A 13408-nucleotide genomic window follows, 5' to 3' on the forward strand; every position below is an offset into this window, starting at 1 on the left:
CCTCTAAGCATGATGTGGTCTTTCTGGCCACCAGCCCTAGCCTGAAGCTGCCTACGTGCCCCTGCCGCCACCAGTCCTTTCATGAGTGTGCACTCTCTTATCCCTGTGCAGATTCCAAGGGTCTTGGGAGTTGTGTGCCAGGAACTGGGGACAAAGACCAAATATGTATTTCTTACTGTATCACAATCAGCCACGTGAGTCCACAAGGTAGTAAAGCTGCCAAATACAAGGAAGAAAGGCCCACCCACCTCAAATTGCATGTCCTCTGGCTTCACTGTGACTCGCGGCTGGACAAGTCTGAGATGTGCAGTCTTGCACACTTTATCTGGCCTTAGATAAAATTTGCTTTCCTTGGCAAGTGAGTCCATGGAGTAAAGTGCAAGTCCACTGAGTGTTACAGTTGTGGCAGGGAAAAGAGCAGAGGGAGTTGACAATCTCTCAATCTGGCACCCCCCCATCCCTCACTTCCTGTTCCTCTTACACAGACTGACACCCACACTCATGAGGCCTGTGGCACAGAAGCTGAGGTCTGAGAGCTCATGATCCCAATCTCCAGCCAGGCCCATGCAACAGTGTCTTTCCAGAAGGCTCTACCAGGGCCATGTCCCAAGCCAACGGACAATACCTCGTCTGAACTAACAATTCCTTCCTTCTCCCAGACATGGGCTCCCTTTGAATGTGGGGCAGGAGTTTGGACTACTACCCATAAAAGAGAGCAGGCCAGGAAACTGATTCTAAGAAATGATTAAAAACAGACAACCCTCTGGCTCTGACTTTTCAGTTCACCTGGTTGGCTTTTTTCACTACATAGAAAGTGGGGAAATTGCTATTTGCATGAGTGTCCTAAATATTAGATCAGGAGACTGTTCCTAACATCATTTCTTCAAATTGCAATGTAAAATAGCACTTTCCACAGGAATTAACTCTCAGCTAAACAGAAAGATGACCTGCCTTTGAGATACTTGATCCCATCAAATAATCAAGCATTTCTCAGGTGCTGGCCTTTACAGAGGCAAAATGAGTAGTAATGTGAGGAATGGCCTCCCTCCTCTCTCTAGGTTACAGTTCTTCAAGTCCCATTATTTTTATTATTTTTGACATATTTAACGACCTGTGTGTGAGGTGCTGTTCCAGGTTCCCGGGAAACAGCAATGACCAAAGGCGAAAAACAGAACGTTTGTCAGAGGTGGTAATTGCTGCGGGGAGTGGGGGGTGGGAGTAAAGCGGGGCAGGTGCCCAGGAGCGGGAAGGGTTTAGGGTTTTGAACGAGGGTGGCCAGGGAGGCTACCAGAGATGCACTTTGACGGGGTGCCTCCCTCCAGCCCTCATTTCATTTCAGTTCAAGCCAGCCAGCCACTTGAGCCGTCCCCCTGTGCCTGAGGACCGAAACATAAGCGCGGGGTAAAGTTCCCCAAAGCCTTCCGGGGAGGGCGGCCCCAAACCGCCCGAAGGAGCCGGCGAGGGGGCCCGAAGCCGCCCCTGCTCGGGAGGGGGTGGCCCGCGGCCCCGCGGCGCGCCGGCAGCGCAGGGGTTAAGCGGGTTCCGCCGGGCCCGCCCCGGAGGCTGCGCCGCCCGCCTCGCCGCGGTTCCTCCCTCCGGCTGTGACGCGCCCCGCTTTGCCCAAATATGTCCCTTCCCCGCCCCCCCACCCCGCCCTCGCCCGGCGCCCACAGGCGCCCCCGAGCCGCGGGGCTGGCACTCGGACGTCGCCCGGCCTCGGAGTCCCGGGACAGCCCTGCGGGGCGCCCCCCTCCGCGATGCCCTTCAGGAAAGGTAGGCGCCGTCCCCGCGAGCCCACCGGCCCGGCCCTGGCGCCCCCCGCGCCCGCACTGCCCCCGCGCCCGCAGCGCCCGCACTGCCCCCCACGCCCCCCACGGCCCCCGCGCCCGCACTGCCCTCGGGCCCCCCCGCGCGCGCCGCCCCTGCCGCCGCCGCACGTGCCCACGCCGGTGCGAGTGGCGCGACTTGGAACCAACCCCCAGGCGCGCTGCGTTCAAGTTCGCGGTTCTGCTGGAGCAGGCTCGCGCGCGCGGACCCGCGGCCTGGGGGCCCTCGGGGGTGGCAGCTTCGCCGCGTGGACTCCCGACCGCGCACTCCGGCTGGGGGGGGCGGCGGGGGGGCACGCCGGTGTGGAAGGCAGGTCTGTGTGCGAGTCCTGCCGCCGCGCTTCTCTGCCCCCCCCCCCCCGACTCTTGGGAAGTCATCTGACCACCCCGGAGCCTCAGGGTCTTCTTTGGCAAAATGGACAGGAATAGGGACGACTGCATGGGGACTGGTGGGACGGTGCACGGAAAAGCAAACAGACGTGGGGTGAGGTGGGCCTGGCCTAGGAAGGTGCCCTCCAGCAAGACCTTCCCTCGCCGGGCCCCCTGCGTGGAGTGCCCCACCTGGCCCTCCTGCAGGCATTCAGGCTCCTTCACTGGGGCCTTCCGCCCTGCAGGGGGTGGTGGGTCGCACACGGCCTGTCAGCAAGCCCAGATGCTCCTATGGCCCCCTGCCCCGAAAGGGGACCCCCCCCCCCCAGCCGTTGTATTGGGCCTCATTTTATGGGCAGAGTGATGGAGGCCCTGATGCTCCCAAGTCACTGCAGGGCTCGCTGGAATGCTAGCCCGGGACAGAGAGGAAGACTCAATTTCACTTTGCAATCAGAGCTATCTGACTCCTTCCCTGTTTGTTCAGCCTGGGAGGGGCTTGGGCTCCGGTGACCCACTGTCACTTAAAACCCAAGGCTTCTGCACCCCCACCTGGGTACGGTGGCCTGGTGAGAAGTAAGTGAGAGGAGACCTCCACCCCTCCCGGGTGCCTGGGACTGAGCTGTGTGGCTCTCTCCCCGTTCCCTCCGTCCCTGTCCTCTTGCCCTCTCTTCCCTTCCCTCATAACTCAGATTAATAGGTTAATGCTGTGGTTGCCCGTGCTGCCCTATTGGCCTTTGTCCCTTAAACAGAGGTTGCTAAGATGCCACTTCAAGCTCCTGGTTGTGAAGGTGGATGGTTGGCACTCCTTGTTCTTTGGGGGATGGTGAGAAGTGAGGTGACCGCTTCTGAGAGCCGTCCTCAGTCAGCTGATGACGTTTAGTCCCATGGTTGCTGTCCTCAGTGTCTCCATGATTCCCGATGTAACACTGTGCCCTCGTCTGGAGGTTCCCTCAGCTCTCCTCACCTGACCGCGTTTAGCTGCAGCGGGAATAGGGGTGTATGTGCTGAGTTCACCCCTTCTTCCTGCTTGTTTCCTTGTGGTCTCTGGTGGCAAACTCCGCGAAGGCAAGGATGCCTGTCAGCTTGTCCCAGCACTTGTTGCAGGGGGTGGGGGGTGGGGGTGGGGGGAGAGGAGCAGAGGGGCTTATGCATCAAGGATGAAATAAATACCTGCACTGCTAGATTTCACTTGATGATTGACAGATCAGGACAAAACATTTGCAAACTACTAAACGTTAAGCTTTTTTTCTTTTCCTTTTTTTTTTTTTTAAATCTGAAGAGAACATTGTTGCACGAAGGGAAAATGCCATTCCTCCATTCTGTGGATGCCAATTCCTGAAGGTCCCAGGATGTGAGGAACAGACCTAGCTGGGTTTTCTGGAAGCTTTGGTGGTAAACCAGGGCAGAGACTCTGGAGGGCTTCGAGTCCTGGGCAGGGCTTCTCTACTTTATTGAGTTGTGATCTCCTATTTAGAAGGGAGCACGTGTGGGAATTGCAGGGAGACCCGGTTTGTTCAGTATGGTGATGGGACATCATCTGGAGCTGCCGCCGTGACGGGGCCTCAGCACTCTATCCCTGGAACTGTCCAGGTGGTGGGGACTTCAGTGCAGATACTCTTTTATGTCTTTTTGGACTTTGAGCCATCTGAATATATTTACTATACAAAAAAAGTAATTTAAAAAATAGGAAAAGACTTCCCTGCTCTTTGCCCCCCTCACCAAGATGAACAGAAACCAGATGGAGAAGGACTTCCTTCTAGCTAAGCTCTAGAATGTTACTGCACCGCTCATTCCCTTCCCGTGCTGTTTCTGTGTCCTGACAGGTAAGACTTTGGGATCAGCTTGGTCAGAGGCCTGGCGAAAAACATGGGGCATGCTCACGTGTATGGGGCAAGCTGAGAAAAGGTTAAGAAAGGGACTATTACAAAGGTTTGGGCAGGGTGTAGGAAAGGCACAGAAGAGAGTGTGGAACCCCAGGCATTACCACCCCAGGCCTAAAGGGCCGTGGAGCCTGTGGCCTGATCGGAGCTGACCCTCCCTTAAGGATTCAGGCAGCTCGTAGCCTTCCAGAGAACAAACTGGGAGAATCAGCACCCCTGGCCCTCCCTCCCTCTGACCTCAAGGCATTGGCCCATTGGTGTCCTTGTAGGTCCGCGTGCTGGCAGGTGGATCTGGTGAGACAAACAGACAACCAGCTTAGTATTTTAGGTATTGGTCCTGTGTCTTGAGTGTGGGAGGAACGCAGCTGATGTCTCCTGAATGCAGAGTTCGGAGACTGCATGCTGCATCATTCATTTAATCATTCATTCATTCGTTTGTTCATTCGTTCATTCATTCATTCTCTAGATTGAGTGCTTGCTAGGCACCAGGAACACGGACGCCGCTAGTTGAATAAGATCTGGCAGTTCCCTCCCTGTAGTTAGACCTCCATGGTCTGCCTCCCCAACATGGTCCATGGTGCTACAGTAAGTCAGGCAGAAAGCCCCTAGCATGAATGGATGAACAGACGTGACTGAGACCGGCCCGGGCAGCAGCTGACAGTGACCTTCCCCGCACTGGGCAGGTGGGGATGAAACGCGAACTCTCACTTCTTTTCTTGGTCGGTTCCAGGGTGACGGTGGCCGTGGTGTGGGAACAGGGTTGGGTCCTCTGCCACGTGGCTGGAAGAAGTAGGTCTGGAGAAGTCAGCCTTGAGGTTGGTTTGAGTCAGAGGAGGAAATGTGCTGCCGTGAGAACAAGAGGGGGGCGGGCAGGAAGAGCTTCGGCCAGACACCGGGAGGAAGGCCAGGATGGCTGGTGAAAGCTGGGATGAGCTGCGGAGGAAGGCTGGGGGAGTTCTCCCTCTGGAGGCCTTCCCAGGTAGGAGAGGTCGGCCCTTCTCCTGGGATTTGCGTGTGGCTCTGCTCAGAGGCCAGGGTCTCAACGAAATTCTCAAGGGCCCTTTCTGGTCAACAAGTCTGTAACGCTGTCTTCAGAGAGCAGGGTCCCAAGTATTCTAGCACCCCCCCCCCCTTCAGAGGGGACAGGTGGAGGTTCTGCCTGACAGAAACCAAACTAACGTTACTGAGCACCCCCCACACCCCAAGTGCCTTCCGTGTGTGCACTTACCTCCCAACTACCCTCTGATGCCCGTGGCATCGTGTCCATTGTAAAGATGAAGGACATGCGGCTCACGGGGATTATGCAGCTTGTCTAGGTTCCCTCATCAAGCTGTGCGCTCAACAGGGCTGGGACGCAGACCCCTGCCTCGTGCCTTTCCAGCACGGCCCATGATGGGACCGGAGAGGAGGGGACCCAGGATATGACTGGCACCAGGCAGGAATCACAGAGTATGACAAGTCCGCCGTTAGGAACCAGCTACTTCTTTCACGTGGGCAATGAGCAGAGAGAGACGAAGGTGCCTGACTCGTCTGGATCTTTGAGAGATGGATGCATGCAGGTGGGCCTGCCCAGGAAAACCCCTGCCTCTGCCTCTTTTCAGGCGGCCCCAGGACACTGCTGTCATGGGTGCTGATCCCATAACCCCGGCTGGTGTCATGGAGCTGAGGGGTCAGCCAGATGACAGGCCACGGCTGCGTGCCGGGTACTGAGTTTCAGGGATGCTGAGGGAACAGAAGCGAAAGCCAAGTACCACCGTCGCAAGGGATGCAGGCCCTTCGGAACTCCTGCAATTCAGCCCCTGGGGTTGCGATTTGCTAACCGGGGTCAGCATTTTTGGACCTTAAACCCAGGACCTCTCCTTCTTTTCTCTCCACTTCCCCAGTGGCCGTGCAGAGAGCAGATCCTGAAAAGACAGTCTCCAGGAGGGGCTGGGCACCCACCGCACTCTGGGTGTCTGCGTCCGCAGGCTGGGTTCTGGGGCGCGTTCTCCTGCCCCGGGGCCCAGCAACTTACTGGATGAGATTAGGGCTCCTGGGCCATTTCAGAGTTCTGTCCCTGGTGTGACTGCAGCATGCTCCCTGAGGAAGGAGACCCGGGGATGGTGTGTATGAAAATGCCATGGCCCGGGAGCTCGGAGACCAGATAGTGACAGGCCCACCTGTGTCAGGCGCTGGCTGGGTTATCTCAAGCCACTTAAGAGCGTATGGCCTCAGTTTACCCATTTGGAAAAGAAGGTGTGAACTAAGATTCCCTCCAAATCTGACTCAATTTCCTCTAATCATTTGTCACATAGACACTGAGTGTCCCGAACTGCTTGGCCAAGCTGGCTGCAGGGGGCGGAAGAGATCCCCTCTGTGCCTTTGTTCCCAAACGCTGTGCCGGGCACCCTGGCCTGGTCTCCACCAGTGTCTCCAGGAGAGAGGCTACGTTTTAGGCAAGTGGCAAATGACGAGGTCATGGCCCTGTGTTCTCTGGGCTCGGTGTTCCTTCAGCTTTGACTTCGAGAATGAAATTTGTGCCAAAAGGAATTTGGTGTCGGAGTCTAATTTCTTGAATGTGCATTAGACCCATCTGTCCTATGAAGTCAGTCTGGAAGTCCCTGTCCATCATAATCGTGGGTCTGCTGTTCCTTCAAGTAGCTCCAGGGCTAAGAACTTCTTGCTGATCTTCCCAGAGTCTAGAGTGAGCATCAGTAACAGGCCCTCCAGTGTGGAAGTTTAGGTAGGTCCGTGCCCTACACTGTGTTGACAATCAGTTTGTCAGAAGGAGAGCTTCCCTCATCCCCCCGTGTCCTTGGCCAGATGGAACAAGCAGGCATTCCAGAGGTGTGGTCCCCTGACCTGGCTTTTCTCCCTTGACGTGCAGGGTGCTGAGCTGTGCTGATGCTTTTTGAGGAAACAACTGTGTTCTTCCTTAGGGCCGAACTGCTGTGGTATTTTTACTGTCTTGCTTGATGTACTGAATCCCGGCAACAGGTTGGATTCAGGAAGCCTCCCCCTGAGGCTGCAGAAGTCACTCTCAAGGCTTGGGGACCTGGCTCAGCCCTGCCACGGGAAGACCAAAGTTTCATCAGTCAGTGGGGGCAAATGGGAGCTCAGGGAGGTACCCCAAGGAAGTGTGGGCTTCAAAGCAGGAAGAGAGAAAGAGAAAGATCTTGGCCAGGAGAAAGATGCATTTTGTTGCCGACAGACTATGGACAGCCTGGGGCCTCGGCACAATGCCCACATGACTGTTCGGGTGACCAGAGGCCGGCTGGGAGTGATGGGTACAGAAGCATTGTTTCCCTATGGAAAAGACCAGACCCCATGGCTCTTCTTCCTGGCCACACATTTGGATTAACCAGGGAACTTTTAAAAAAGTCTGATGCACCAGAAATTCTGATGTCATAGTTTGGGTTGATGCTTGGACAGACATTTTCCTAAAACAGTACTTCTCCCAGAATATATAGCACACTGTGATATTTTGTCGTCTGTTCCATTTCATTAAAAAGGACTCTGGTCTGCTTTCAGGAAATTGATTTCAAGGCCACTAATGGGGAGTAACCCATAGTCTTGAAAGTACCGTTCTTGCGTGACTGACAGCTCAAACTGCGGAGGCTGGGAAGCTGTAAGCCGCATTTCCCAGACTCCCTTGCAGCTAGGGCTCTGAGCGTGATTTAGGGTCTTCCGCAAGATCTGAGTGGTCATGCTCCAGGCTTCTGGCAGGTACTGCTGTGGAGGCGTCCGGCCTCTCATGGGGGCTTTCTGAACCAGGCAGCCTCAGGAGGAAGCAGTGAATCTGGATGAAGGGATGGAGGCCCCACGCACAATCAGTCATCTGCAAGGGCCACATTTCCCTGGGGACATTCACAAAATAACCATTTGGGGGAAACACTAAGAAAGGGAGGGTTATAGGCTCAGTAGCTGAGGACGTTTAGTAGAAAAGGCAAGAAACACAGCTGGATGCCAGCCGGCTGCCCCTGCCTGCTGGTACCTCTCCTAGCCAGTGGTGTTACTTCAGTCACTTCCGTACGCCCTTCAGTCATTTGGCAAACGTTTGTTCAGCACCTAGTGGACCAGGTGTAGGTGAAGAGCTGAGGGTACAGCAGTGACCACCATAGGCAAAACTGCCTGCCTCTGTGGGACTTGCATTCCAACGGGGGTAGACAGACAGTAAACAGATAAGTGAGTAAATACAGAGTGTGCCCAGTGGGCTGAGTGCTCTGGAGAAAAATGAAGCAGGAAAGAGGAGGAGGAGGGAGATGGGGGCAAGCGGCTGTTAACTAGGATGGTCACCACAGGGTGACATTTGGGTAGAGACTGAAGGGAGTGAGGAGTGGACCGTGCGCTATGTTAGGAGAGTGTTCTAGCAGGGGGAAGTGTAGATGCAAAGGTCCTGTGGCCACAGTGGGCTGAGTGTTGGAGAAACATATGGAAGCCAGTGAGGCTGGAGCCGAGTGAGTGTAGGACACCATTCAGAAGGGTAGCAGGGCAGATCCTGTAAATCAAGGCTACTCTGAGGTCTTGGCCTCTTCCTTGGGGTGGGATAGGAAGCCCTTGGAGGGTTTAAGGAGAGGTGTGGCATGAATTAACTTTGTATGATGAGCCATACATGCAGCACGTGGCTGCCTTCCTGAGACTGGACTGTGGGGTCACAAGGGTGAATCAGGGAGACCAGGTGGGAGTCTGTTGGGTGAGTGGTGATGTTGGGTGAGGTCAGGGTGGGGAGGGGCAGGCGGGTGTAAGTGGTTAGATCCTGAATATATTTAGGAGACACAGACCACAGGTTTGTGGGGGATTGGGTGGAGGGGAGGAGAAAGAGTGAGTCACGGAGGACTCCTACGCCCGCTCTAGGTGACCGGGAGAGGTGCCGAGAACACTGGTTGTTTTCCTAAGGACTGTGTGGCCAGCAGGGGTGGGGGCTCGGCTGGGCTCCGTGGAGTAACTGTGTTGAGTAGCGGATCTCCCCAGGCAGTGGTTTCAGTTTGTATCCATGGTTCTAGAGGCTGGGGACTCAGCAAGGAACCTTCTAGAAAGATCTATTATGCTCTGGGCCGACTGCAGGACAGATACTTTAAGAACAAACTGGCTTTCAGAATCAGGGTTGATTATTATTGCCACACAGAAGGGATTCCTCACGTTTTGATGTGTTTTACCTGTGGATGCTGAGCATGGATACGGTCCAAGCTGGTAGAAAGGCATGTGGTGGGTTTTTCTTGTTGCCAGGGTTTCTGTGTCAGGGGTACCCAACTGCCGGTTAATTTCTGTCCCTTCTTCGGTTTCCTTAGCCTGTGAAGGGCTCCATTGTAGGGCAGGGGAAAACTCCACTCCAGAAAGGCTTCCTGAACAAACTCAGCCCAGCCACCAGCTGGCTAACTTAGCTTCTGGGCCGGGCCACCAACTCAGCCTGGTTTGCCCCAGATTTCCCATGTTCAGCATGGAAAATCGTGAGAACCAGCAACCCCCTCGGTCCCAGGACGGTTGATCACCCCACCTACCTCCAGCCAACCCTGTGCCACAGGCTCGCTGGCCTCATTCAGAGAAATAGGTTTTAAAACCTCATTAATGTTTGAATAACAAAAGGGAAGAATCCAAGCAGATGTTATGGTCCTGGGCCATAGACTTGAAACTACGGGAGATCCATTTCAAAGCAGTTCTGCCAACAGACGTATAAGAAAATCAAAACAAGAATTTTGTCATCGACTTGCCGCCTCATAATAGCGGGAAAGCAGTCTGAGTCTGCAGATTGGCCGGTTTCTGTGTGAAAAACCTAAAACCTGAATGTCACACTTTTATAATAAAAAAGCGAGTCAGTCAGCATTCACTTGACCATGAATCGTGTTTGCTGAACATGAATGGAGAACAGCAACATGGAACCTACTTCAAGCCAAAACCATGTTTTGTGCAAATCCTGGATTGTATCAGAGCTTTTCACTTGAAGTCATTTGAATGAAGCAAAAGGTCATGTTGTCACTGCGGCTTTATAGGACATTTAACCTTATAAAACTTCAAAAAAATTCATTTTGGAGTGCCTCCCAATAGGTAATAAGTGGCATGACAATAAAATCATAATCCACGCGACAGAAGAACCAACTGTCCCGGGAGGTGAGACAGTCCTTTTTTGTCTGTGGCTATGTTCCTTTCTCTGCCTTCTGTTAGAAGAACCAGGGTTGGTGTTTTTGTTTTTCTCATATTTTTTAAAAATTTAAAGGCAATTAATTAACATATATTATTAGTTTCAGAGGTGGAGGTCTGTGATTCATCAGTCTTATATAATACCCAGTGCTCATTACAACACATACCCTCCCCAGTGTCTGTCATCTAGTTACCCCATCCCCCAACCCCCCTTCCTCTCCAGCAACCCTCAGTTTGTTTCCTATGATTAAGAGTCTCTTATGGCTTGTCTCCCTCTCTGGTTTTGTCTTGTTTTATTTTTTCCTCTTTTCCCCTATGACCCTCTGCCTTGTTTCTTAAATCCCACATATCAGTGAGGTCATATAATAGTCTTTCTCTGATTGACTTATTTTCCTTAGCATAATACCTTCTAGTTCCATCCACGTCATTGCAAGTGGCAAGATTTCATTTTTTTGATGGCTGCGTAATATTCCATTGTATATATATATATACCACATCTTCTCTATCCATTCATCTGTCGATGGACATCTTGGCTCTTTCCACAGTTTGGCTATTGTGGACATTGCTGCCATAAACATCGGGGTCCACGTACCCCTTCGGATCCCTACATTTGTATCTTTGGGGTAAATACCCAGTAGTGCAATTGCTGGGTCATAGGGTAGCTCTATTTTCAATTTTTTGAGGAACCTCCATACGGTTCTCCAGAGTGGCTGCACCAGCTTGCATCCCCACCAACAGTGTAGGAGAGTTCCCCTTTCTCTGCATCCCCGCCAATATCTGTTGTTTCCTGACTTATTAATTTTAGCCATTCTGACTGGTGTGAGGTCGTATCGCATTGTGGTTTTGATTTGGATTTCCTGGATGCCGAGCGATGTTGAACACTTTTTTTATGCATCTATTTGGATGTTTTCTTTGCAGAAAATTGTCTGTTCATGTCTTATGCCCATTTGTTAGGAAGAACCAAATGACTGGCAACACCTTTTTAAAAAATCAGGTAGTGTGGAACGTAAGATAAGGAAATAAAGACATTGAATCTCTTCAGGGACCAGCGAAGTGCAGATGGAGACCACAGTGGGAGACACAATTTTACCCCTACTTGGTTGGCAGAAGGGAAGAAATCTGCCGGTGTAAGGTGTTGGAAAGAGTGGGGGTCAGAAGCGTTTCTGATACATCGTCAGGGGTGTGTAAATTTTGCAAGTGTCCAGGAAACAGTTTGGAATTATCTTGGAAAGGTGGGATTCACATCCCCTGTAACCAGGTGTGTCCTTCCTGGGCATGTCCCTGACAGGAACTTGTGCACAGGCGACGTTCGCCGCCAGAGGAATGGCTCGCAACAGCCGACTGCGCACGCGCGGGAGGGAGGGCGCGCGGTCTTGCGCTGCGGTGCCGCGCGGTGTTTGCCGGCCGGCGGTCTCCATGCGCCCGGCTCGGAGAGACAGCGGAATTCGATGTTGTCACGGCCGTTTAAAAAGATGGCAAGACATGAGATGCAGCACAGTACTTTATTTTTTTATTTTTTAAAGATTTTATTTATTTATTTGAGACAGAATGAGAGAGAGAGAGAGCACATGAGAGGGGGGAGGGTCAGAGGGAGAAGCAGGCTCCCTGCCGAGCAGGGAGCCCGATGCGGGACTCGATCCAGGGACTCCAGGATCATGACCCCAGCCGAAGGCAGTCACTTAACCAACTGAGCCACCCAGGCGCCCCAGCAGCACAGTACTTTTTAAATAAAGTTAAAACGCCTAAAACGAAACAATATGCTTTTAAGCAATACGTACATAACAAACCAGTATTTCTTTTATGAAGTTCAGGGTAATGGTTGCTTCTGTTTGGAGGGAGGCAGGAGCAGGGACGGGGAGCATATATATAGATGTAACATAGCGTAAGAAGCTCGGATGTCAATGGGCTGATGGATTTCTGCTTGTCTGTTACATCGCTTCAACAGATGGTGTAAAACAGGACCACATTCAGGGATCAACGATGGGTGTAAGAGATGGACCGGGGATTATGATGAACCCAAATCTCTGTGCCTGGGGCCCAGAGAGCAAGGAAGAAGAGAAGGAATTGCTCCTCCTACGTGTTAAGGAGATCAGCAGTTCCCAAAGCTGTGTTTTCATCGTTCGTAAAATAGTTGTAAGGCAATTCGAATGCCCTTGCCCACGGTAGTGAGCGGCTTCTGAATGAAATGCTGTGAGAAGAGTATGGGAAATCTCCGTTGTCAAAGTAGAACATAAAATTGTATTTTTAAATTTTAATTGCTCGTTTCTATAATTACCAATGACATTTAAGTTTTAACAGAGAAATGAAATTATTTAGAGTCCATGTCAAGTAGTAGGTACTTTTAAATATTAGGTCCTTAAAGGTAGGGACCCAGATTGGATAGATAAGAGACAGACAGACGGACATTGACTGTAAATGCTGGAGTGGAGCCTGGGCATTAGCGTGGCAATTGGCCAAATGCATTTGGTGTCTGTATTGTATTCAAGTTCATTTGATGGTTGTATTGTAGTTGCACGGTAGGAAAGCATCTTTGCTTTTAGGTAATACACATCGAAGTATTAAGAAATGGGGCAAGTTTTATCTTCATGGTTCAGAAAAAAAATAGTATGAATTTTTAAAAACTTAATTTATGTACTATCTTGTATATGTAAAATATATATTTAAAAAACGTAATAACATACCGAGAGAATGATAAAGCAGATGTGGCAAACTGTTAGTGTGAATTGGTGAGTCTGGGTGAGGGATACACGGGAAATGCCTTGTGCCACTTGAAGTTTTTCTGCAAGGTTGAAATTATGTCAAAAGGAGAAGTTAAATCAGAATGAGAGATGCTTGGTCACCTCTCCACCCTCATTGCCTAATCCTGTCCCCTGGTTCCTTTTGCCCCATCCTTCCGTCCTTCAAGGTGCCAGGTCATGGCTTGGGGCCATGTTCACTCTGCCTGGAATATTCCTCCCTCAGAGCTTTGCACGGCTGCTTCCTGCAAAGCATTAGCTGATTCTCACCTCCTCACAGAAGCCTTCCCTGACCACCCAGCTAAGAGCCCTCACCCTGTCCCATCCCTCTCTCCTCAGCTTTCCTCACCCCACGGCTTCTGAGGGTACAGGCAAGAGCACTTTTTATAGATTCATAGACTTATGACCCAGCACTTCTGCTCCTAGGTGTCTACCCAAGAGAAACGAAAATATGTCCACACAAAAAGATACACATGGATTTTCA

General features: G+C 52.0%; 1 protein-coding gene across 1 annotated transcript in view; it reads left to right on the forward strand.

Moving 5' to 3' along the window:
- The first annotated feature begins 1665 nt into the window (after positions 1-1665).
- Positions 1666-13408, forward strand: part of PFKFB3 (6-phosphofructo-2-kinase/fructose-2,6-biphosphatase 3) — a 78370-nt gene continuing 66627 nt past the window's right edge. The window contains exon 1 of the mRNA XM_032425541.1: positions 1666-1773. Coding sequence (XP_032281432.1) covers positions 1758-1773 — 16 coding nt within the window. The 5' untranslated portion in view covers positions 1666-1757. The remainder of the gene's footprint in view (positions 1774-13408) is intronic.

This window comes from Phoca vitulina, unplaced genomic scaffold, assembly GCF_004348235.1.
Source record: "Phoca vitulina isolate PV1807 unplaced genomic scaffold, GSC_HSeal_1.0 scaffold33, whole genome shotgun sequence".
Classification (NCBI taxonomy): Eukaryota; Metazoa; Chordata; class Mammalia; order Carnivora; family Phocidae; genus Phoca; species Phoca vitulina.